Raw genomic sequence first — 24,474 nt, 5'->3', positions numbered from 1 at the left:
CTGGGCAGGGCCCAGCCTCCTGTCTTGATTGTCCTGCTATCCTCATTTTGGAGTTTCAGTCCACAGGAAATGACTCTCCAATTACTTTACCCTGTGGGGTGGCATCTCCTTCTGCCTCAGTGGTGCATGGGTTTATTTGCCCCACAGCTTGTGGGGTCTTGGTTCCCCCACTAGGGATGAGACCCTCGTCCCCCGCATTGAAAGGCGGACTCTTAACCCCTGGACCATGAGGCAAGTCCCTGTGTCCCGCTTATCTTGACACCACGCAGTTACTCATGGAATAACTACTTGACTTTATAGCACTTTTTTTTTTTCTTTTTGGTTTGTCTGCTTTTTCAAAACATTTCTTGAGCCCTGGGCTTGCCACTGTACACTTCCCTTCAGATTGTTGAAACTTAGTGAGAAACCCGAATAGTTGACCTCTTTTACCACGAAGAGCATGTGGAACCAAAACACGTGTAAATAAAATCCCCTTTTCTTTTTCTTCCCAAAGAGCTACTTTTGGTTGTCTTTTTTTCCTTTTTCTCTTTTTAAATTTGTAGATTCAGCTTAATTGGAGTATAATTACTTTACAATATTGTGATGTTTTTGCCATGTGCTCAGTCGCTTCAGTCGTGTCCAACTCTTTGCAACCTGTGGACTGTAGCCTGCCAGGCTCCTCTGTCCATGGGATTTTCCAGGCAAGGATATTGGAGTGGGTTGCTGTGCCCTCCTCCACAGGATCTTCCCAACCCGTATCTCCGGCATCTCCTGCATTGCAGGCAGGTTCTTTACCAACTGGGCCACCTGGGAAGCCATACATCAATATGAATCAATCATAGGCATACATGTGTCCCCTCCATCCTGAACCACCCCCCACCCCTCCAGGTTGTCCCAGAGCACCGGCTTTGGGTGCCCTGCTTCAAGCATCAAACTCAAACTGGTCATCTGTTTTGCATATGGTAATATACATGTTTCAATGCTATTCTCTCGAATCATCCCACCCTCTCCTTCTTCCACTGAGTCCAAAAGTCTGTTCTTTATGTTTGTGTCTCCTTTGCTGCCCTGCACATAGAATCACTGTACCATCTTTCTAGATTCCACTTGCATGCATTAATATATGGTATTTGTCTTTCCCTTTCTGACTTACTTCACTCTGTTTAATGGGCTGTAGATTCATCTACCTCATTAGAACTGTCTCAAATGCATTCCTTTTTATAGCTGAGTAATATTCCATTGTGTGTATGTACGACAACTTCCTTATCCATTCATCTGCTGATGGACATCTAGGTTGCTCCCATGTCCTGGCTACTGTAGATAGTGCTGCAGTGAACACTGGGGTACATGTGTCTTTTTCAATTCTGGTTTCCTCGGGGCGTATGCCCAGTAGTGGGATTGCTGAATCGTATGGTAGTTTTATTCCTAGTTTTTTAAGGAATCTCCATACTGTTCTCTATAGTGATTGAATCAGTTTGCATTCCCACCGACAATGTAGGACTGTTCCCTTTTCTCTACACCCTCTCCAGCATTTATTATTTGTAAACTTTTTGATGGTGGCCATTCTGACTGGTATGAGATGAAATCTCATTGTGGTTTGGATTTGCAGGTCTCTAATAATGAGCGATGCTAAGCATCTTCTCATGTTTATTAGCCATCTGTATGTCTTCTTTGGAGAAGTGTCTGCTTATCGCTTCTGCCCACTTTTTGATTGGGTTGTTCATTTTTCTGGTATTGAGCTGCATGAGCTGCTTATACAGTTTGGAGATTAATCCTTTGTTGGTTGCTTCATTTGCTATTATTTTCTCCCATTCTGAGGGCTGTCTTTTCACCTTGCTTATAGTTTCCTTTGTTGTGCAAAAGCTATATTTGAGGAGATAACAGTCGAGGAGAGAATAGTTGAAAACTTCCCTAAAATGGTTGCGTCTTGTGCTGCAGCATGGGGATTAAGGAGAGAGCACAGTTCCTCTGCAGGACTTGTGGCCTTGAGCTCCTGCCCGCCAGACCCAAGAAAGCCAGTGAAGAGGGGTGGGCGGGTAGCTGTGGAGGTGGGGGCTCTGCTTTCCCTTTGCCATCGGAGCCAGATTGAGCTGTGAAACCTCTGGAGCTTACCTGGTCATTTTGGGAAACAGGGAAATTCTTTCTGTAGATAACCCACGGGCTGATGCGGTCTGCGTCCTTGGGCAGACTCTTGTTTTCTAAACACAGGCACGTTTATTCACACGCATGATGTTCCTTTTCACCTAACTGAGCCTGGGGCTCTGGATGCGGTTTGAGTCCCTCCTCCGCACCCACACCCGCCAGTGTGGGGCTCAGAAAGACACACACCCACGCCCCCGCCCACCTGCCTCGGGGCTGAGATGAGAGCTGGTCCAGCCCCGGCCGCTTATGCCCACATGCTTCTGGTCACCTTTCCTGGGCTGGGCGGGCAGACTCTGGCACAACAGCACATAACCCCGCAAGCACGTCTGTTCTTGGCAGCGCAGGTGCAGAAAACCACTGTCCAGAGCCAGACGTCCCCTTTGCAGACCCCTTTGCTGACGAATCACAGGACAGCGCTTTCAGCCAGCCTGTGTGATTCATGATTACCCTCCAATGGCAAGACAAGGAGTTTATCTTTTAGTTCTTGAAAAGCGAGGCATGGACAAGAGTTTGAATGTCTGAAAACTGAGGTGCTCTATTAATTTGATGCCAGAGTTGCGGCGGGGTCTGCAGGCACGCTGGGGTGGGGAGCTCGGGTCAGGGTGGAGCCCCGCATGTTCCATCTGCCCCCCCAGGCCTGACCACTGGTTCCCCTGGCAGGTGCACCGCACTGCGTGGGACCTACACGTGCTCCTGGACTCGTGGGGCCTCGCCCCTGAGCGGTGTCCCCAGGGTCACCCAGGGGGCTGGTGGTGGGGGCAGAGGTGAGCGAAGCCAGTTAACCCCCCAGTCTCTAGGGAAGGTTGGTTCTCCACGTCCTGGGCCCCTGTCTCGCAAAAAGGCATGCAGTCCCTGCAGGAAGTGACAGGGCACCCATTGGAGGGTCGAGTTTGCCTGGTCCCTGGGCCTGGTCTCAGGTGCTGAAAGGGAATGGCCACCTTAGTGGCCACGAGGGACGTGGCTGTGGTCACTCCCTTCTCAGCTGTGCTGCTGTGACAGACACACAGACGTTCACCTCTCAGTCCTGGAGGCCGGAGTTCCGAGGTCAGGGCGCCCCATGGCTGGGCTCTGGTGAGGACTGAATTCTGAATTGTGCTCACCCGGGAAGGGGTGAGGGAGCTCCTGGGGTCTGTTATGAGGATACTCATCCCATTCGTGGGGCTCCCCTCGTAGCCCAAAGCCTCTCCCGACACCGTCACCTCAGGGGCCGGGAATGTGGGGACACAGGCATCTGCGTGGAGGCCTGTGCAGAGTTGGTGGCAACAAGACACGGAACATCAGGGCGCTGCTGCCCAGACCCCTCTCGAAGCACCTCAGGTGGGTGGCGTGCTGCACCCCCGGCAGCCCACCCCCACCTCCCGGGGGCGCCGAGGCCCCTGGGCCGCTGCTCTGAGCCTGTGCTCCTCTGCCAAGCGGGCCTTGAAGGGCGTCTGGGCTGAAAGTGTGCAGGAGTGGGAGGCAGCCTGCTCCTTGGGGTCCCGGGGGCTCTAAGCTCTCTGCCTCCCTCCACGCCGACCTCCCTCTGCAGCACGGAGGCAGCCAGGCCGCGCTGTGGTCACAGTAGCTGCCTCCAGAGGGACACACTACCGAGCGTGAATGCGGCCCTGGGCACACGGGCCCAGGGTGGTGCGCTGCTGGCCCAGGGCTGGAGGGTCAGAGCTGGGCTATGTGTGCAGTGACCTGTCCACTCCTGGAGCTGCCACTCGTCAGAGCTGAGGTCCAGCCCAGCTTCCCGGGGTACCCTGGCTCCTCTCTCGTCACCCTGGCGGTGGAACTCCTGCACCCCGAGCCCAGATGGCCCCCTGCACCCCACATTCCCTGTGTCCATAATCTGGACTCACCTGTCCTGTCCCCTGGGGAGCTGGCCGGGAGCAAGGTGGCTTCTGGGCATCGCGCACTTCCAGAGGCAGAGACGGGGCATCTCCAGGTTTCTCCTCCACCAGGGACACTTGGCACCTCTCGGTGGCCAGACCCGAGCACAGGACCCTGAGCAGCGACAGGTGGGGCTGGGTCCTTGTGGCACGTGGCTTGGCCCGGGGTCTGTGAGAAGGACAGGGAAGGAGGTGAGGTGCGGCTGGGCTGAGCCCTCAATGGCAGCAGTCGCTCCAGCCTCCACCCCGCGGCTGTGTGCACAGCCCAGTTCACACAGGGACGCCTGCCGTCTGCATGATGATCACACACATCCTCTCTTCTCCAGACAAGCAGCTCAGGGATGTGCTTGGACATTCAGTCGTGTCTAACTCTTTGCGACCCTTTGGCTGCAGGCTACCAGGCTCCATGGGGTTTTTCGGCAAGAATACTGGAGTGGGTTGCCATTTCCTCCAGGAGATCTTCGCCAGCCAGGGATCAAACCCGCAGCTCCTGTGTCTCCTGCATTGCAGGTGGATTGTGTACCACTGAGCTACCAGGGAAGCCTTTCAGGGATGCAGGGAGTCAATGAAGTGAGGGAAGCTGGTTCCAGTTGGTTCTGCGGCCCACTGGTGGACAGCTCAGACACGGCAGTGAGAACCTCTACTGTGGCTGGAGCTCTGGGGCCTGAGTAGGGGAGGGAACCCAGGGCCTCAGGCTGAGTCCCGGGTGCGGGCGGTCTCAGGGCTCAGGCTGGGCTGTGCCAGCCTCAGGGAGTCTGTGTGTTTCTGGGCGGGGGCAGCCCTGGCCGGCCGCCTCTTCTGCCTGCAGGTCCTGAGGTCTCTCTGCAGACGGTGTGGAGGCCAGCCCAGCCTCTGCCAGGATGGCTTCCGTGGGGCCGGGGGTCTTGGCGGTCCCTCCCACCGCCCCTCAAACCAGGCTGTGGGGAGGAGGCCAGCTGCCTGCGCTGTGGGGCGGGTGGGTCGTGGGTGCTGGCCGGAACCTGTGTCACGTGGCTTGGCCCTCTTTGGGGACAACGTGGGGCCAGCTGGTGGGGACAGTGGCTCAGTGGGGGCACGAGGCCCTTAGACGCACGGGCGCCCACCCCTGGCTGGACCCCAGGGGTTTCCTGGAGCTCTGGGCCGTGGGGGCACCCCCGCCAAGTCCTTTCTCATGGGGCCCAGAGGCTGCAGCGACTCCCCTCCAACTTCCACAGACTTTCCCACGGACCACCCCCAACACCTGCCCTCTGTTAGCTCTTCTCCCTGGCGTGTTTCCAGGGGCAACCAGGAGCACTCGGCAGGGGAGCGTGGTGCTGGGCTCACCCTTTGTCTGAGAGGAGTCCTGGCAGGGGGGCACCAGAATGGGGCCGGGGGCTGTCTGCAGAGACCCTGCCTGCGGCCCTGGCCTCCCCTCTGGGTCCCACTCGGACAGAGCTGGGCTCAGTCCCAGGTCATCGTGGGTGAGACACCCCCCACCGCCCATCATGGCAGGGAGGGAGAGAGGCCGGCTCTGGAGAGGGATGCTGAGATGAAAGAGCAGACCCAGATGCTGGCCGCAGGGCCACGGGGAGTGTGGGCTGCTCTCCCCACCACCCCTGGGGATGCTCCCCCAACCCCCATCCCTGGGGGTCTTCCCCACTCTCTCTCCCTCCCTGCTCCCCCACTGCTGTGCCATCCCCCACTTGTAAGAGGACGGGCACCCCCAGCCCCCGGCCCTGGCTCTGACCCCCACCCACACCAGAGTTTGCTGCCCTGGCAACTTCCGGCCCCCTTGACCTGGGGGGCTGTGGCTCAGAGCGGTTTTTGGAAGGCCGCGCCCCCCGCTCGCCCTGGCGAGGCCTCCGGGACAGCCTCAGAATCGCATTTGGCTTCTTCCAGTCTCGCCGCAGGCCTGGGGGTGGGGCGCGCGGGCGGCCCTGCTCGCACGCGAGGCCCTGGCCGGGGGCCAGGCGGCTGTCACTGCGGTGCTGACGCCCCATCGCGTGACAGCGGCCCTCGGAGGCCCTGCCGGGCGTGCCCCGCGGAATGTGGCTGCGGAGGCGGGAAGCGGGGGTGCCCGCTGGGGGCGCACGCGATGCTGCCGCGCTGCCGGGGGTGGGGGGAGAGGGAAGTTGGAAGGGGACCCCCACTTCTGCCTCCGGAAGCGACCTCCGCTCCCCGCGGCTGCCTCTGTCGGCTCTGGCCCCTGCGAGCCTGTGTCCTGGAGTGGGGGGGCAGGGTCCCAGCAGGGGTCAGCGAATCCCCCGTGTGGTGATGTCACCGCCTGGGGATGCCCCAGCCTCCAGCTGCGGGCAGCAGCACCCCCATTCGGGGGCTGCAGGGCTGAGAAGCAGGAAAGCCCGGAAGCCCATCCCCAAACCTGGCCCGGCCCCTCCCGGCACCCCCACAGTGGGCTTTGGGTTGGTCGGTTGGGAGGCCTTGCTGGTGTGGGTCCTGGAGGGGTCGGCCCTGGTGCACTGAGTTGGGGAGTGGGGTCCTGCCCCACCCACTCCTGGCCTCAGACCACCTGGGAGGCGTGGCCTCTGGGTGGGCGGTTGGGCCGGACCCTCTGGGACGCCCGCAGCAGGAGTGGGAGTGGGCCTGGGCCCCAACCCGCTCCCTCCTGGGTCTTTCTCAGCCTCCGGAGGAGCCGGGCTGTGTGGTTCTCAGTCAGAGGCAGGCGCCCGGGGCCCCAGGAGGTTCCTGCGGACCCCAGTGCAGGACCCCAGTGCAGCTCCGGTCTCACTGAGCCTCCTGCCAGGGAGGGCTGGCTCCAGGAGTCTTGGGCACTCACCTTTCAGCTTTCTGAGCAGAGAGGCACACAGAGGGATTAAGTGTTAACGCCTCTGGCTTCTGAGCTCAGAACTTTTTTTGTCTTGAAAACCAGCAACCGGTTGCTGGAGGGAGAGAGAACCTTCCCTTTTGTGGGGAAGGGAGGCCGGCCATCTGTGTCTCTGCCCGGGGCCCAGGTGGACTGTCCTGTTTCCTGGAGCTCAGCAGCTTTCTGCTGAGGAAATGGGTTCGTCTGTCTCTTGTTCCATTTAGTGCAGGAGAGGGAGGGAGTGGAGCACAGCTTCTGAGGAGGAGGGATGGAGAGCCCACGGCAGGGCCACCGAGGGGACCGTGGGGGGGGGGGCGGGCTGAGGGCCTCGGAGGGGCCCTTTGTCCCTGTTGGCACCCTCAGCCTGGCACCAGGGGCGTAGAGGAGGGGTCAGCTTGGCTGCTGCCTGTGTGTGTGTGTGTCTCTGTCCCTGTGTGTGTGTCCTTGTGTGTGTATACACATGCGTGTCTGTGTGTGTCTCTGTTTGTGTGTCTGTGTATATGTCTGTGTGTGTGCATGCATATGTGTGTGTGTGTTTCTGTATGCGTCTCTGTGTGTATGTGTCTGTGTGTGTGTCTGTGTCCCTGTGTGTGTCTGTGTCTGTCTCTATCTGTGTGTATTTGTGTGTCTGTATGTGTGTGTACTTATGTGTGTATGCATGCATATCTGTGTGTCTGTTTCTGTGTGTGTCTCTGTGTGTATGTGCATGTGTCTGTGTGTGAATATGTGTGTGAGGGATCTCCGTCTGCAGTGATCCCCACCCAACCTGGAGGGCACACAGGGGGCCTGGGACCCTGTATTTCTGACCAGCTCCTGGGGGAGCCCATGGCCCCTGGAGGGAGTGTTCAGCACAACTTCTGGTTTGGGAAGAAGTGTTGGGGAGCTCTGGGCTGTGCTTGTATTTTATCCCAACACCGGACAAGGCGGTGACGGCCTGCAGAGCCCTTGGTGGCACTGACACACCCCAAATCAGGGGAAATGGAAGCGCAGCCCTGGAGGCCTCCATGGAGGTGTCAGCGCCGCCCAGCCGGCTCCTGGCCGGGACCCTCATAATTCCAGGAGCTGATGACAGACCGTGGAGTTCAGGGCTGGGATGTGGACGTCTGTCTGTCTGAGCTCTTCACCTCAAGTGCAGATGAGGCCAGAGTGGGGGTGGGGGCGTCAGGGGGCTCTGGCAGGGGTGGGGGTCCACGGGGCATTGATAGCTCCACTCTGGGTCAGACGGGGGCTCCGGGACGTAGGGATGGGAGGGGGTGTGCAGGGCTCCTGGCAAATGGGTCCCTTGAACAGCAATGTCCAGTTTGGGGACCTGCCCAGGCTTAGGTCTTGAGAGGGGAGCTTGGGACCCCTGGAGGGTCCCTGAGGCAGGAAGGGGGTTAAGAGGCTCGCCGAGGGAGGCAGAGAGTGGGGGGGTGGTCCTCGGGGTGTGGCCCAGCCGAGAAGTCCTGACCCTGAATGTCCCCCACCAGCTGCCCGGGAGGAGAGCAGACCTGGGCCAGCGGGCCTGCGGGGGGTGGGAGCCGGGGACGCAGGAAGAGCGTGACTGACCGTGCCGCCCTCAGCCCTGCAGGAGAGGCGCCCGAGGCAGCCGGTGGCTGCTGCCCCCTCGCCGGGAGACCGGGGTCCACGCGGAGGGTCCGCAGGCTCGGCCGTGTTGGAGGGAAGGCTGCTGCTGGAGGTGAGCCCCCCCGCCCCGCACCCCCGGGTCTCCTGGCCATGGCGCGGCTTCAGTCGTGACCGTTCACAACCACCAGGGAGTTCAGTCTTGGGAGGGCTCGGTTGCAGGTGGGCTCCAGGACCCCCGGGCAGCACACATGGGTGACCTCCAGGCCCATGGGCTTCAGGTGGAACCTCGCTTTCCCTTCTGCGTTTTCTGATTTTACTTGCGAGAACCTAATAAAACATCGAGCGGGCTTTTCCCCCCAGACTGAGGACAGAAAATCATGCACTGTGAGTCCCGGGTTGACCCCATTGTTGATACTACACACCGGACGTCATGGCGGGGTGGGCCTTCTCACCGGAGACGGGCCTGCCTTGTGGTTCTGAAGTGCTTTTCCTGACAAGATAAGGGGAGGTGGGGCTTCCTGGGTGGGATCAATTGCTGCTCACGTGGCGAGGGTGCTGCGTGTCTGCCAGAGAGATGCAGGCCTCCCGGGAGGGCGGGGTGCAGGCCGTCCCTCCCAGGGGGGTTGGGGTGCAGGGAGCAGCCCACAGCGGGCTGCCTCGTAACCGGCGGGCGCGGTGGCCTTGGAGCCGGGCTGCCCTGGCCGTCCTCCCAGGCCCCATGTCCCCTGCGTGTCTGCCCGCGGCCCCAGAGCTGAGCCTCTGGTTCTGGGCCCCCAGCCTTGTTTGGTGGGCAGTTCAGCCCCCAGATGAAGCCAGCCTCAGCCTAGTGCCCTCCGTGGCCCCCCCAGTTCGGCATGTCTGTTAGGTGATGGGACGGAGGGCAGGTGCCGCTCACGCTGGGAGAAGCCCCGCCAGGCAGCTGTCCGTCCACCCGCCTCTGAGAGCGGCTCGGGCCCTGCAGGCGGCTGGTCTGCAGCCCAGGCTGCTCCACGGCCCGCAGCCCCCTCCCCGCCGGTCACGCTGGGCGTGAGAGTGCTCACCGGCTCATGCCCGTTCAGGTCCCCTGCCCGCCAGGCCAGCGCCCCCTCGGGGTCTGACTGTCACACGGGGACACGCGGTGACCTTGGCAGTGGCCACGTGGCCTTCCTTCCCCTGTGGCCCCGACAGCTCCTTCCCCTGCAGCCTTGTCCATGAGGAAGGGGGGCCCAGGAGACACCGTTTCTGTCTCGTCTCAGCCAGGCTCCTGCCTCAGCGCGTTGTTAGAGGTGTCGACCAGGAAGAGAGGATGAAGTAGCACACGGCAGGCCCAGGTGTCGGGACTTGGCCGACTGGCTCCTCTGGGTCTGTCTCCCCGCCCAGCTCTGCCGTGTCTGCTCAGCGCCCCCTCACCCCTGATCGGGCCCCCCGCCTGCCTGCGTCACGCTGCACCTTGTCGTTCTGGCCACGCAGCCCCCGCCACCCCGGCTCCACGGCCCCTGGACCTCAGCCCTGCCAAGGGGTCTGGAGGCTTGGAGGCTCTAAGAGCTTACAGACCATCTCTTTCCTAAAGAGGTAAAAACACGTGAGGGCAGACGGTGTTCTCGTAGGCAACAGGGTTCACATTTGAGTTTGCAGGGTGCTGGGACCTCCCACCCCAGGGCCCCGTGGAGCAGAGAGTAGCCCTAAGAGCAGAGTGCTTTTGGAAATGTTGTGCTTTCGGAAGAGGAAATGTTCCCGTATTCATTGCTTATCGGGTTTGTAGGAAGCAAGTCTTAAATTTTGTTATTTTTCCTTTGAAGCTGCTTTTTTCTGTTAGTGCTAGTGAATGTGGAGAATGTCCTGCCAGCCTGGATTTCATTCTCGCCAGATGATAGCTGGCATCACTCTTTTCCTATTCATGTTCAAGATTAAAATGACATCTTAACCATAGAATCGTGTTTAAACTTTCGCTCTGCGCTATAAACACAGAAGCCAACGCATACAGCCCGCTGTCCCGGTTAGAGCGCAGGGCACCGTCCTGCACCCGAGGCCGCCGCCCGGGGCTGCCCTCCCTCGGTGTCCCCCGGCCATCTTGCCTCCATGGGGGAGAGGCCTGGGCCTTTGTGCTCACGGCCGTGTCGTGGGCCTTGGGCCACCCCCACCAAGGAGGGTGTCTCCTGCCTGGCCAGAGAAACCCTGACCCCTTGACCCTGGCTAGAGATGAGGTGTCCCGGGCTGCACGGGACTTTTCCGAACCGTGTTCTTTCCGGCGGTGTAGGGAGGCAGCACCGAGCAAGTCCTGCCCCCCAGGTTTCCCTCCTGCTCTCTGTTTGCAGCCAGACCCCCACCCGTCCCCGGCTCCGCATCCCGCACCTGAGTGTCTGAGCAGCTGGCCCCCGCGGCGTCGGTGTCTCATCGCACCGGCCCTCCCGGCCACTGAGGCCTCTGGGTTGTTTCCAGGCTGTGTGGACTATGAGCAGAGCTGTGATGAACATTCACACACACAGGTTTCCCTTTGATTCGGATGATGGGCGTGTGTGTGCTTAACTTTGCGAGAGACTGCCACTCTGCCCCCCCGGGCGGCTGTGCCGCTGCGTTCCTGCCCCGGGAACGGGGCTCTAAGCCGTGGCAAGTCCCTGGTTTGCACAGTGTACCGAGCCATTTTAGGAGCTGGGCCACATGTGGGTTTAATTTGCGACTGATAATGTTGAGCATCTTTTCGTGTGTCTCTTTGCCATCCACAGATCCTCTTTGTAAGCTGTCTGCTCAAGTCTTTGTCCATTAAGAAAAGATCGGGTTGTTTGCTTTCTCAGCTGTTGAGTTCTGAGCTCGTGTAAATGTCCTAACACGTCTCCCCGTGTGTAGGTTCTGTAGTATTTGCTCCCAGCCTGACCTGTCTTTTCATTCTTGACAGGGCCTTGCAGAGAGTGAGAGTATTAACTTTGACAAAATTCAGTCTATCCGTTTTTTAATAATAGGTTGTGATTTTGGTGTCAGATATAAGAACTCTTTATTTATTCCAAGGTTACAAAGATTTTTCTTTTATGTTTGAGTCCAGCGTTTCATACTGTTGCATTCAGTTTTAAGTTTTACACGTAAGTCTGTGATCTATTTTTAGTTAACTTTAGGGTAAGGTGGGAGACATAGGGCAAGATTTGTTTATTTTCACATATGAATTCTAGTTTTCTCAGAATCGTTTATTCAAAAGTTGATCCTTTCTGCATTGAATTACCTTTATACCTTCATAAAAAAATTAGTTGGTCATATTTTTGAGTCTGTTTCTGGACTCTCACCTGGTCCATTGATTCTATGTCTAACCTTTCACAAATAAGCACCTTGCTGTCTTAATTACTATATTGTTGTTGTTCAGTTGCTCAGTCATGTCCGACTCTTTGCTACCCCATGGACTGCAGCACGTCAGACTTTGCTGTCCTTCACCAGCTCCCAGAGTTTACTCAAACTCATGTCCACTGAGTCGGTGATGCCATCCAACGATCTCATCCTCTGTCATCCCCTTCTCCTCCTGCCCTCAATCTTTCCCAGCATCAGGGTCTTTTCCAGTGAGTCAGTTCTTCACATCAGGTGGCCAAAGTATTGGAGTTTCAGCTTCAGCATCAGTCCTTCCAAGGAATATTCAGAGTTGATTTTCTTTAGAATTACTGGTTTGATCTCCTTGTTGTCCAAAGGACTCTTAAGAGTCTTCTCCAACACCACAGTTCAAAAGCATCAATTCTTAGGTGCTCAGCCTTTATGATCCAATTCTCACATCCATACATGACTACTGGAAAAACCATAGCTTAGACTAGGTGGACCTTTGTTGGCAAAGTAATGTCTCCGCCTTTTATTATGCTCATTTTGCTTTTTATAGATGTCTTAATTAAGAAATTTCCCGCTATTCCTTCCTTTCTGAGAGTTCTTATTATGAATGGATGTTAAGTTTTGTTAGATGCTTTTTCTGCATCTATTGAGATGATCGTGGTTTTTCTTCCTGAGTCTTTTTATATTCAATATTGTGAATTACATTAATTGGTTTTCAAATGTTTACTCAACCTTGCATGCCCAGGATAAATCTTATTTATATATTGCTGGATTAAGTTTTGCTAATATTTGCAGAGATTTTTGTATTTACGTTCATGAGAGCTATTTTGTTGTTTTCTTGTGGTGTCTCTGTCTGGTTGTGGTGGCTGATGGAGGCTTCGTAACATTGGTTGCGAGTGTTCCCTTTTCTTCTTTTTCCTGAAAGAGCTTGTGTCGAATTAATATTATCCTTCCTCAAGTGACTGTAGAATTCACCAGAGAAAACAGCCGGTCTGGGCATTTTCTTTAGATTTTCTTTAGTTTAAGTCGTAGATTAAACTGTGAGCGCACTTTCCTTAATTAATGAAGGATGATTTATGTTATCTATTCCAGTGTGAATCTTAGTAGTTTCTGTCTTTCAAGGAGCTGGTCTACTTCATCTGCATTATTGATTTTATGAGGACAAAGCTGTCCATGGTTTTCACATGTTGCCCTTTTAATGTCTGTGGGTTCTGCAGCTATGTCTCATTTTTCGTTTCATTGGTAATTTGTGTTTTCTCTTGTTTTTTCTTAGTCACTTGAGCTAGAAGTGTATTCGCTTTATTGATTTTTTCAAAGGCACACAGCTATTAGTTTCACTGATTGTTGCTGTTAGCTGGATACTTGTGTCCGCCTGACCCCCATCAAAATTAATATAATTCAGATTCACACTATACTGGAGACCTCCCTCCAGTGTGGCGGGGTTTGGAGGTGAGCTGGTCATGAATGGGGTTGGTGCTCTTGTAAGAGACCCCAGAGAGCCCCTGCCCCTTCCTCCTGAAGGACAGGGCTGTCTGTGAGCCCGACTGCTGTCCTTGGGTGAGGTGTCTGTGAAACATTAGCCACATGAAGTCGTCTGATGACGTTGAGGGCTTTTATGTCCTTGCTGATTTTCTGTCTGGTCTTAACCTTTAAGATACCTTCTAGTATAATTGTGTATTTCTATACTTCTCCTTTAAGTTCTATCAGTTTTTGCTCTGTGTTCTTTGGAGCTCTGTTGTATGCTGCAGACTTACTTAGGATTATCATGTTTTCTTCTTGAATTGACCTTTATGTCGTTATCATCATACACCTCACGTCATTAAACACCTCTCCATTGTAGTTTGCCTGAGGTCTGCTTTGTCTGATACTGATACAGTCGTGCCAGCCTTTCTCTAGTTAATGTTTCTAGTTAATAGCTTGCTTCATCTTTTCATCTTAACCCATTTGTATTATTACATTTAATGTATCGGTGGTATATATTTGGGTCTTTTTTTGTTTTTTTTTCCTGAGTCCAGTCCAACAGTATCATTTTTTTGATTGGTGTATTTAGGGCATTTATATTGCAGTAATCATTGATATTATTGGATTTCAGTCTGCCATTTCATAATTTTTCTAAATTTTGTTTCTTTTCTACTTTCCTTTTGCTTTTAGTAATATTTATTAGTATTCCATTTCAGTATCGCTACTGACTTTTGCTGCTTAATTTTGATATGTTTGGGCTTGGGTATATGCTGGGTTTATTAGATTGTCTTATTTAGGGTTCGCTGAGCTTTTGAGGGCTTCCCAGGTGGAGCTAGTGGTAAAGAACCTGCTTGCCAATGTAGGAGACGAAAGAGACTCACGTATGATCCCTGGGTCTGGAAGATCCCCTGGAGAAGAGGCATGGCTACTCCAGGATTCTTGCCTGGAGAATCCCATGGACAGAGGAGCCTGGTGGGCTACGCAGTCCATAGGGTCGCAAAGACTCAGACACGACTGAAGCGACTTAGCATGCATGCACGAGCTACCTGAGCCTATAAATTTATGTCTTTCACCAAACTTGGTGAAGGGGGCACACACACCTGTGAGAGGCCAGCTGGAGATCTTGACGGGGCTCGCAAATTAGAGGCGTGAGAGCAAAACCTGGAAATCCGTGGAAGGGCCCAGAGTTTGAGTCCTCCCGTGCGTAACTGAGGAACAGGCGGAGAAAAACAGGAAAGTTGGGGAAGTTACCAGGCCCCGGGGGCCTGTGTACTCAGACCTTCAGAAAGATCAGAGGGGAGGAAATGGTCAAGGAAGCGACCCAGAAGATTCCCAGAACCCGGGACTGAGTTTCCGGCCCAAAGGCCCCATGGGTGACCAGTACAGAGAATAAGGACCAAGTATTTCAGTTCAGTTCAGTTCAGTCGCTCAGTCGTATCTGAATCTTTGCGACCCCATGGACTGCAGCATGCCAGGCCTCCCTGTCCCTCACCAACTCCCAGAGCTTGCTCAAACTCACGTCCAATGAGTTGGTGATGTCATCCAACCATCTCTTTCTCTCTCGTCCTCTTCTCCTCCTGCCTTCAATCTTTCCCAACATCAGCGTCTTTTCAAATGAGGCCGTTCTTCACATAAGGTGGCCAAAGTATTGGAGTCAAGTATTGATCAAACCAGTCAATCCTAAAGGAAATCAGTCTTGAATATTCACTGGAAGGACTGATGCTGAAGCTCCAATACCAAGTGTTCGCCTCTGTGAAACTCCACACCCAGGACAGGAGGGTCGGCTCTGAGACAAGGAGGCGGAGTCGGGAAGGCCACCGGGCCGTGCCTGAGGGGAAGGGGCACCCGCCTGCCTTGGAGGGCGGGGGCACTCCTGGGTCTCCCAGTTCCACTTTCTCCATGTGGAACAGGCCGTGACCAAGTGGCAGGTGGGGACCTGGAGCCCGGGGCCCACGGGGAGGTGGGGAGAAGGTGGTGGACCGCTCGCTACGGGAGGGCGGGTAGTCACTGCCCAACAGTCACTGAGGACAGCGCATCCCCCCTACGCCCGCTGAGAAGTGTCTGGAGCACCGAGCAGCTCAAGTTCTAGCAGAACCATGATGCCGCTCAATCGAGCAGAAGCGAGGGCTGCGGTGGCGGTGGGGACACGTGGGCACCTGAAACCCTGGGAAGCCCGGGGCAGCCACTCAGGGAGCTGCGAGCAGGCCGCTCCCTCTGCCCTGGCTCCAGGCGGCCGCCGGAGCAGGAAGCCCTCAAACTCTGCCCCTCGTCCCACTGGCTGTCCGTCGGACGCTCAGGTCGGCCCGCTCAGGTCGGCCCTCTCTCCGGCATCCCGCAGCTGGGACGGCCCCTCGCTGAATCCGCCAGGCTCCCGCGCCTTTTAACCGGCCTTGTGCGTGCACCAGGAGCCCTGGCTGGGAGTCTAGCCTCTTTATTCTTCTTGTAGTTACTCTTGCTGAGGGCTAATTTCTGCCCTTGTATTTTGTAATTTCTATTGACTGTACTTTCCTGGGTTTCTTGTTCTTCTCCCTAGCTCCCCATTCAGGCCGTACTTTCTCGTGCTAAAGGAGTCACACTCTGCTTTTGGTCTCGGGGGTCGCTCGGTGGCCCCGCACGGACGCAGTGACTGTCCAGAAGTTGAATCCTGGACGGCACAGGTCCTGCCGTGGTCCTCAGTTCTCCAGGCCCCTCTGAGGTTCCGCATGCGGCCCCCCGCCCCACAGCCCCCGAGCACTTCCCCGTGGGGCGCCTGTGAAATCTTTCTGCTTCTCCCTCCACACTTGGATCACAATTTGGCCAAGTATAGATTTTTAGCTTCAAAGTTTTTTCCTTCTACCTTCATCAATCCTGTCCCACGCTTTGCAGCCCAGTGCCGCTGCTGGGGTCTGAGGCTTGTTCTCTGTGGCAGGTCCGCTCTGGCTCTGTCTGAAGCTTTTGTGAGCCTGTCTTTGGCCCTGATATTCTTGAATGTCACTGTAATAAGTCTTTTGTCTTGTTTTTTCTGCTCGGTGCTCTGAGTTCTTTCCATCTGAGGTCTTTCTTCTTCAGTTTGGATGTGTTTCCTGTTGTCCCTCTCCGTTACTGGTTCCACCTCTGGAGCCCCGTGCCCGGTGTCCCTGGGCAGTCCTCCCATCTGCAGGTCCTTCTCTCAGGATCTAGCTGCTGTCCTTCTCTGCTGCCCCGGGGCCAGTCCTCCAGGCTGTACCCATCACGTGGACCTCAGCGGTCCTCTCCCTGTGCTCTGCTTAGTCACTCAGGCCTGTCCGACTCTCTGCAACCCCCTGGACTGTAGCCCGCCCGTCTCCTCCTCCTCCCTACATTTTCCTACCTAGTAAGTGGTTCCCCTTGATTTGCTCGCACTGTTTCTTATCACTTCATTTCGCTGTTCTCTTATTCCCTTACACCTGGATTTTAAACTCACGCTTGTCTCACTCTTTGCTCTGTGCTGCCCCACCCGCTGGGGGTCTCCAGGGCTGTGTCCTGTGTGCTGGAGGCCGGAGGGAGGGTCGGAGTGGGGGGGTGGGCCGGGTGGACTTGCCTCCTTGGTGAGGGTCCCCTCTAGAAAGGGCCGCCGTGGGAGGAACCCTGGCCTGGGGGGTGCACGGGACGGGAGGGGTGAGTGCCTGGGGCTGCGGCTCAGCTGTGCCCTGCAGCCCTGCTTCCCGCATCCCGGCAGGCACCGCGAGGGGCCCAGCAGAGGAGGAAGGTGTTCCTGCTCCTGTTCTCTGTTCCCCCCGAACACCTGCACTGGGCTCAGGCCACAGCCCTCCTCACCTGACCCAGACAGCCCTGGGCCCCCACTAGGATAAGGGGGGCTGACTTTGCTGGGGGTGTGCATGGAGCCTGTGCTGGTTCACCCTGTGCAGACACAGAAGCCTGGACCTTGCTGCGGGGCAGGGACGCACAGGGTCACTGGGTTGTGCTGCGTCTCTGCCTTTAAGGCCGCAGCAGCGTCCTTGGGTTAAAGCAGTCAAGATCCTCTGGGGAGGGGGTGGCAAAAGGGCCGGCGTGCTGACTCCCAAGTGAGGGGGTTTTGCCATTCCTGCCTCTGGCCCTGGGCCTGGGCAGGTGACTCACGCAGCCCTGTGGCACCCATGGGCCTCGAGGAAGTGGTATGAGAGGGCCTTGCGTGTCTGGGAGCCCCGAGGACCACGCTCACTCAGCAGGCTGTCGACCCGTGCCAACCGAGCTGGCACGGTTTCTGGAAAAGCCAGCACAATTCCCGGGAAGTTCTCAGGAACCACAAGTGACGTGCAGAGAACAAGAGTGCCGACTTTCTCACCTTCAGGCTGTTGCTGTCCGAGAGAAAGACCTAGAGACCCCTTCCCTGGTGGGGAGAAGTCATCAGGGGCCAAGAGTGTCCGCTCCTGGTGGTTTGTGGCTGAGGACTCCCCGCTGCAGTTTCCTCCACTTGGTGCAGGGCTCACGGGTCCTCTAGAAGCGGGGGCACAAAATCCCAGAGCCCGCACAGTGGGCACAGAATCAGCCGACAGGGTTGGGAGGCGGGGCAGCCTGGGAGCAGGGGTCTCAGGGTCACTGTCGGGGGGAACAGGCTGCAGGAGCGGGCGTCGCACACCCGGGGTCCCTGACTGCTGGAGGGTCTGAGGCCTGGGGTGGGCATCCCAAGCCCTCTTACCCCTCGGCTTTGGGGAGAGCGCCTTGATGTCCGCGTACCTGCACCCACGTGTTTTCTGGATCTTCTGAGCAAGCTGCTGCAGGGGCTGCTCCATCTCCCGCTCTGGTCTCTGTGTTCAGAGAAATACTGTCTCACCTTCTGCTGTGACCCTGTTGTTCCCAAACTTCTTTGATGTGGCTCTTCTTTCAGGGACTTGACAGGCATAAGTAAAAGTGTAAATTCCCTGGGGGCTGGCCTGTGGATGGACACAGCCCCGAAGGGCAGGCTGCCCCGACTCCCCGGCAGACCCCAGGCCCCACCCCACCTGTCTGACGTCCACTGAGTGTCCAGGGCAGTACCAGCCTCAGGCTGTGTCCACCTGAGTGCAAGGTTGTGCTTTCTGTCCATCTAGCAGCCTCCCTGTGGTCAGAAGCCCACAGCTCCTGACCCCACCGCTGAAGATAGTTCAGCTGTTTGGGGCCTCTCTGTGGCTTTTAGACCTAGAACTCTCTGCTGTGTACCTCCTGGCCGTCCATGGTCACTCCGCCTGTCCACCTTGAACCCCTGATCGTCCATGGTCACTGAGCAGGGCTTCCTGGTCAGCTTCCCTGTGGCCACTCAGGCCCTGCTCTGCCCTGGGCTCTCCAGGGCTTGGCCATGTGTGCCCCAGCCTCTGCCTTCACTGAGCCCATGGTTGTTGGGGGTCCCGGGAGGGACTTGAACCAGGGTGAGGACGCAGGCCGGCCGCCTGGAGCAGGACCTGCAGGCCATGCCTGCTGTGTGTACTCAGTGTCAGTCTCGTTGTTCAGTCCGCTGGGCACTGAGAAGCTGTGGGCCTGTACCATCTGCAGGGTTTAATCACTAGGGAAAAGCTCCTGGCTTGCTCTGGGTCACCCTGGGTTCACGGAGGAGCAGCTGAATGTCAAGGGGCCTGAGAACCTGCCTGTCCCACAGCCAAGGCTGTAGCCCGGTTTGTTCCATGTGGAGCCCAGGTCCACCCACCATGGAGCCCGGGTTCCCCACCCCGTGGAGCCCGGGTCCCCCCCTGTGGAGCCCGGTTCACCCCCAATTTGTTCCACATGGAGCCCAGGTTCCTCCCCCATGGAGCCCGGTCCACCCCCCATGGAGCCCTGTTCACCCCTGGTTTGTTCCACGTGGAGTCTCAGGGCTCACACCAGATCCTTCCTGAGGGCTGCGGCGGCCAGCACCCTGCGATGCTGATGGGTCAGCTTTCCTGCATGATGACACCCTTCCACAGGGGCTCTCTCCGGCTCTGTGGCACCCCCCCCACAGGCTCCCTTGGGCTCCCCGGGGGCAGAGGAATGGTCTAGAACCTGTCTGCAGGTCTGGAGTGACCCTCGGCTATGAGGCCGAGGCTGGTGGCCCCTGGTCGGAGCTTTGGGGAGGTGAGTGAGGGCAACCCCTCCAGTCCCAGGGCCTCGGCAGGAGGGACCTGCCTCTCAGACTGAGCGCTGTTGCTCCCTCAGGGTCATCAGAAGCATGTTTATTGACTGCCCGCAGCCGCTTCTCAGGAGCTGACCTAAGGTGACATTCAGAGGGTCATCCCAATCTTTAAACAGGGTTTGTTTTCTCATTAGAAAACACTGCCAACACTTTTGGTAAATCACTCGTTCCAGCACAAAACCCCGAGTTCTAATTAACAGGACCGATATTGATTCCGCCCTTACTCTGTGTGGGTGCTTATTTGCGCTCAGGGATGGTCCCTGCTGTCATCCCTGTTTTTCAGATGAGGCACCTGAGGCCCAGAGAGGTTAGTTAGTTTGTCCAAGGTCACACAGCTGCTGAAAAAGCAGCACTTGGTTGAGGTGTTTTTGAAATGGTCACGTCTGCCCAGGGAAGGAAGAGCGAAGTCTGCAGTGGCCACATTCTGTGTCCAGTTCTGGGCTCCCCTCCCACCGGCCACAGGAGGGCCCAGTGCCAGCTCACCGTCCAGACACCTGGACTGTCTAGCTGCTCACCTGGAGAGGACGACCCCAGGGCCGTGGCTGGCGGAACAGGGCCGGGCTAGCATGGGGCCAGCTCCCAAGGCCCGGGGGTCCGCACCTGCCTCTACCCTTGTGGCTCTGCCCTGTCAGCCCACTGCCTCTTTCGAGAACTGTTTGCAAGCGCCGTGTCTCTCCGAGGCTGGAGCCCAAGGCCAAGTTTACTGTTTGTGGGATCTATAAACAGCCGGCAAGCCGTCCCTAACAGAAGCGCCTCGCACGCACACGGGCCCTGCGGCGAGGCCCAGCGAGTGATCTGGCTCCAGCAGACCCAACGGCCGGTGCCCCTGCTTGCGTGACTGGCGGCCCGGCCTGTAGTGTTGCTCCGTTGCCGTGGCGACAGCTCTCAGGGGAGGGCACAGCTCCCAACTTCCCTTCATTCCAGGGAGGGGCGAGGAGAGGGGCTGCTGGAATTGTTCCTTTTCCCTCTTCTTTTTCCTCTGCTGTGACCTTGACGAGCAGTCTTTGAAGTGCTCGCTGGCTATTTTTTTCTGCCTGCGTTGGAAGACATCAGGATGTTCAAGGGCCGTCCAGAGGAAGTCCCGCTTGCTCAGCCGTTCGCCCCAATCCCCTCTGCGGGGCCACCGGTGGCGTCCGGGGCAGGGCGAGTGGCTGGCCCTGGAGTGGCAGGTGCAGCTCCCGTGACTGGCTGTCATTGAACGTGGACGCAGTTGTTTCTCCTCTTAAAAAAGCGCAGCCTTCAGCTTGGGGCCAAATTCTTTTCTCTGCTTGGAGAAGTGATCTCATTTTCCATGTACCATATTTAAAAAAACACAAAAGTCTTGCAGGATTAACAGAGAGAGAGAAAACAAACAAACGTTTGCGATGCATATTTGTGCCAGCCGGTCCCACATGTGCAGCAGTATTTGGCGTGAGGCTTCCAGGCCAGAACGTCGATCTGATATTGAATCCATATGACTCGGCAAACAGCATTTACGGTCATTTTTCTTTTTAAAATTTCTGCCTGGTGAGTTAAAATTAAGGTTGTTTTCGGCTGTGACTAATCTTGTAAAATCTTTTTTGAGACAGCATTTGATGCACTCAGACCATGAGCATCTCTTTGGTCTTTGGACTATTATTAGTGGGACGTTGTGAGTATGGGCTGCCCCGGAGACGGGAAATGCTGCGTGGACAGCGGGTGGCGCCCACGTCGCCCACTCCTGCCACCGGAGGCAAGTGGGGGTCCCCACGCCGGCATCTTGCCCGGGGGAGGGAAACCACCACTGCCCAGCCCCGTGTGGAGTCTGGGCTCAGTCACCTGGGCCACGTGGCCACTAGTCAGTGAGTCTATAAGAAGGAGGGATGGTAACGGAGCCACACCACAAGGCTACTGAAGCCTGCGGTGGCCCCAGCACGGCCCACCCTGATTCTGCCCAGATTCCCGGAGTGGGACTTAGATGGACAGCCTGCAGGCCCCTCCCAGGATGTCCCTGCCAACTCCGAGTCAGGCGTGAGGCCCCTGGCTGCCCACTCTGGCTTTCCTGGCCGGAGGTCCTGGTCACGGTGGCCGCGGCAGCAGGCTGCACCAGCCCCCAGGGCCTCGGCCACCAGAACTTACCGGCTGCGGGGCAGGGTGGGGAAGGAGGCAGGCACCCTGAGCAGGTGTTCCACCGAGTCCCTGGGTCACAGGAAGCCGGGTTTGCAGGGGAGGCGCTGGAAGCCATCGCAGGAGGGCCATGGGCAGCGGTGTGAGCACCAACACTGCCCTCCTGGGGGATGCCCAGCTCTGGGAGCAGCAGGTCCCACCCACGCACCTCCTCTGCCCAGCAGCGCTGCAGCGAGGGAAGGCTGTGGCCTCTCCTCCTTGCCTTGGGCATCGTCCATCCACGTAGTGCACGTGCGTCTTTGGGGGCCCCTACCAGGAGCTGAGAGCAGCCCAGACGCCCATTGAGCGATGAGGGATCAGCAGTGCGACCTGTGCATGCGGTGGAATATTAGTCAGCCTTGATGAGGAAGGGAATTCCGACACAGGCTCTGCACGGACGAGCCCGAGGATGTGCTGAGCGCCCGAGCCTGGCCCGGAGGGGTCAGTCCTGTGAGTCCACTCAGGAGGCCCCCGGAGGAGTCCGGCTCCTGGAGACAGGAAGCAGATGGTGGTGGCCGGGACTGGGGAGGGCCAGTGTGTCAGCCTGGGAAGGTGAGATGCTCTGGAGATGGTGCTGGTGGCGGCCGTACAGCCATGGGGTTCATGGGGATGAACCATGTGCGTGAAAGTGGCTGAAATGGTGAGCTTTCTGCTGCATACATTTTACCACAATATGAGAAGAGCTGATATTTCAAAGTGCGGTTCTTGTACGTGTTGGTGTCTGAGGAACACAGGAGTCCAAGCCTCAGTGGTCCAGCTCATCATAGACTCTGAGGCCGACGGTGCTTCCGAAACTCCTCCGGGCCGGTGAATGTGGACACGCAAGTTTTGTGTTTTTAGGTGCAGTTTCTCTGCGGTGGCGCAGAAACCGTGAGGGGCACCATCCAGACTTGTCACCTCCCAGCGGGTGCGCATTCAGTCCACGGGGCTCTCCACACCCGGCCTCCTGTCCCAGTGATTGACCCACACCCAACCGGTCAGCACACAGGAAAATCTGGCCTCTGTTACACCGTATAACAGCCCAGATGTTTCACGGGTCTCCCCACCCCCACCAAGAAATCTGGGGTCTCCTAGCAGAGGCGCTTGGGGGACATTCGGACACGGTCACAGACTTGTGACCCCCCACCGGGGACGCGCGCCGGGCAAACGCTGGACTTTCCCCCCCGCTGCCCGCTGCCCAAAGGTGTGCGCACAGTGGGAACAGGCACTTCCCTGGAAGTGCACAGGAACTCATGACAAATGCTGCCGTCTGTCTGGAAACACGGACGTTCCAGTGGACACAATGTGCACAGGGTCCATTGTCAGTTCATTGCAGTTTGGGGGTTGTGGCTGATATTTTAATAACAGCCTTTTGGTGAGACGTGGTTGCCAGCGGCAGACTGCTGGGGGCAGGGGTGCCTCAGGGGGCTGTGTGACCTTGGGTTTCTCATGCAGGAGACTCAGGGCAAAGTCTAAATCTGACTGCAGATCACCACCCCGCTGTTTGCACCTCTGTGTCAGAAACGCATCCAGAACTGTGAAACAAGGCGAGCCGAGCGGTTGGGTGTCACCTCCTTTCAAGTCATGTGGGCACAAGGCCGCTCAAGGATTCTCCAGGGGAATTTTATGTTTGCATCTGAAGCAGCAGTCTGATCTCAGATGTGAACCCCTGGCATCTCTGATACGTCTTAGGCTGCTTTAACATCTTAGTGATTCCCTCTTTATTTTAAAAAGTTTCATTTATTCATTTATTTGGCTGTGCTGGGTCTTCAGTGCTGCATATGGGTCTTTTCCAGTTGTGGTGCCTGGGTTCTCACTGTGCTGGCTTCTCTCGTTGCAGAGCATGGGCTCTAGGTGCTCCGGCTCAGTAGCTGGGGCTCGTGGGCTTGGTTGCCCCTTGGCATGTGGGCAGACCAAGGGTCGAGCCCGTGTCACCTGAATTGGCAGGCAGATTCATCCCCCGTACCACCAGGGAGCCCGTTAGTGCTTCCCTCTTGAATAAGATCTTTTATTGAGTGTTTGCTGTATGTTTGCCTGAGGGCTGTGATGTTTCTTCTCTGAATTAACACTCTAACAGCTAAGGTGTGTCTTCATAGCAGAGCGAGGTCCCATGTGCGGCTGTGAGGCTGTGTCCCTTTCTGGGAGTTTCCTTGGGAATCTTGTGTGATGTCAGGTTGGGCAGAACACATGATTTACTTTTGGGCCGGACATTGCACTCCATTGATAAATTCATCTTTATGATGGTGAGTCACCCTGTCCAAGACCAAAGGATGCCTTTCTATTGTTCACATATAATTTGGTGTCTCTTGAGACGTTTTAACGTTTTCTTCACATCAATTTTGCGTTTTTCTGATTGAGTTTGCAAGTGTTGGGTCTTCTAAAGAGGATTTTATCCATCAGAATGTTCTCTAATATGGTCTTTATTCTAGTATGTAAAGGCTATTGACTATATATTTTATTTTATATCCTTCCTGTTTACTGAATTCTTTTACTTGGGTTACTTTATCATTGATTCTCTAGAGTTTTCCAAATAAACGAAGGAGTTCTCTGCAGGTAGTGATCCTTTTACCTTCTCAGTGTTGGACCTCCTGTTGAGTTCCCTTCTAGTTGCAAAGATTAACACCCCAGAAACTACAGGGCAGCCGCAGCAAACCTGCTCTGTAAGTGGCAGGTGGTAGTTCAGGCTTCACGGGCCATGTTGTCTCTCTGGGAACTAGTAAACCTTGCTTTTGTAGTGCAAATACATAAATGAACGGGTTTGGCCACAGTGTGAGGTGGAATTGAGGGGCACTGTAGTTTACACACCCCTGGAGTGGGATGTCACGGGCATCCTTGTCTTGCTTCCTGATCCTCCTGGAAACACCCAGCATTTTTCCCCATTAATTAAGTTGCTACCTTAGGAGCAACATGGACACACACACACACACAACATGCACACGCACGTTATCATGTTAAAATGTATCCATAATTGCTATTTTCTTGAGTGTTTTTTTTTAATTAGTTTATCTATTTTTTAACTTTACAATATTGTATTTGTTTTGCCATACATTGACATGAATCCACCATGGGTGTCTTGAGTGTTTTTTAATCAGAAATGAGTGTTGAATTTTGTTAAAAGCTTTATTGCCATCTATGAAGATGGCAAAAGCTATAGATTTTTCTCCTTAGATCTATAAACTTGCTTGTCTGGTTAGTCGCTCAGTCATGTCTGACTTTGGAGT

At 56.1% G+C, this 24,474-nt stretch overlaps 2 protein-coding genes across 5 annotated transcripts in view; one reads left to right on the top strand and one right to left on the bottom strand.

Moving 5' to 3' along the window:
• The window catches only part of LOC145518281 (uncharacterized), a 29,622-nt gene extending 9,595 nt beyond the window's left edge, over positions 1-20,027 (bottom strand). The window contains exons 1-4 of the mRNA XM_081522319.1: positions 19,666-20,027; positions 17,746-17,816; positions 17,354-17,505; positions 3,960-4,158 (exon numbers count right to left, since the gene is read on the bottom strand). Coding sequence (XP_081378445.1) covers positions 3,960-4,158; positions 17,354-17,505; positions 17,746-17,801 — 407 coding nt within the window. The 5' untranslated portion in view covers positions 17,802-17,816; positions 19,666-20,027. The remainder of the gene's footprint in view (positions 1-3,959; positions 4,159-17,353; positions 17,506-17,745; positions 17,817-19,665) is intronic.
• Positions 1-24,474, top strand: part of AHRR (aryl hydrocarbon receptor repressor) — an 82,811-nt gene that overhangs the window by 31,384 nt on the left and 26,953 nt on the right. For 3 of the 4 annotated variants that reach the window (XM_081522308.1, XM_081522307.1, XM_081522309.1), the window contains one exon: positions 8,331-8,446. The exons of the other annotated variant lie outside the window; for it this stretch is intronic. In XM_081522308.1, coding sequence (XP_081378434.1) covers positions 8,331-8,446 — 116 coding nt within the window. The remainder of the gene's footprint in view (positions 1-8,330; positions 8,447-24,474) is intronic. 4 annotated transcript variants of the gene reach the window in all.

The sequence above is a fragment of the Giraffa tippelskirchi genome, chromosome 8 (genome assembly GCF_054371585.1).
Source record: "Giraffa tippelskirchi isolate mGirTip1 chromosome 8, T2T-mGirTip1v1.2.pri, whole genome shotgun sequence".
Taxonomy (NCBI): domain Eukaryota; kingdom Metazoa; phylum Chordata; class Mammalia; order Artiodactyla; family Giraffidae; genus Giraffa; species Giraffa tippelskirchi.
Note: the sequence above shows the minus strand (reverse complement) of the source record. Positions and strands in the feature narration are given on the sequence as shown.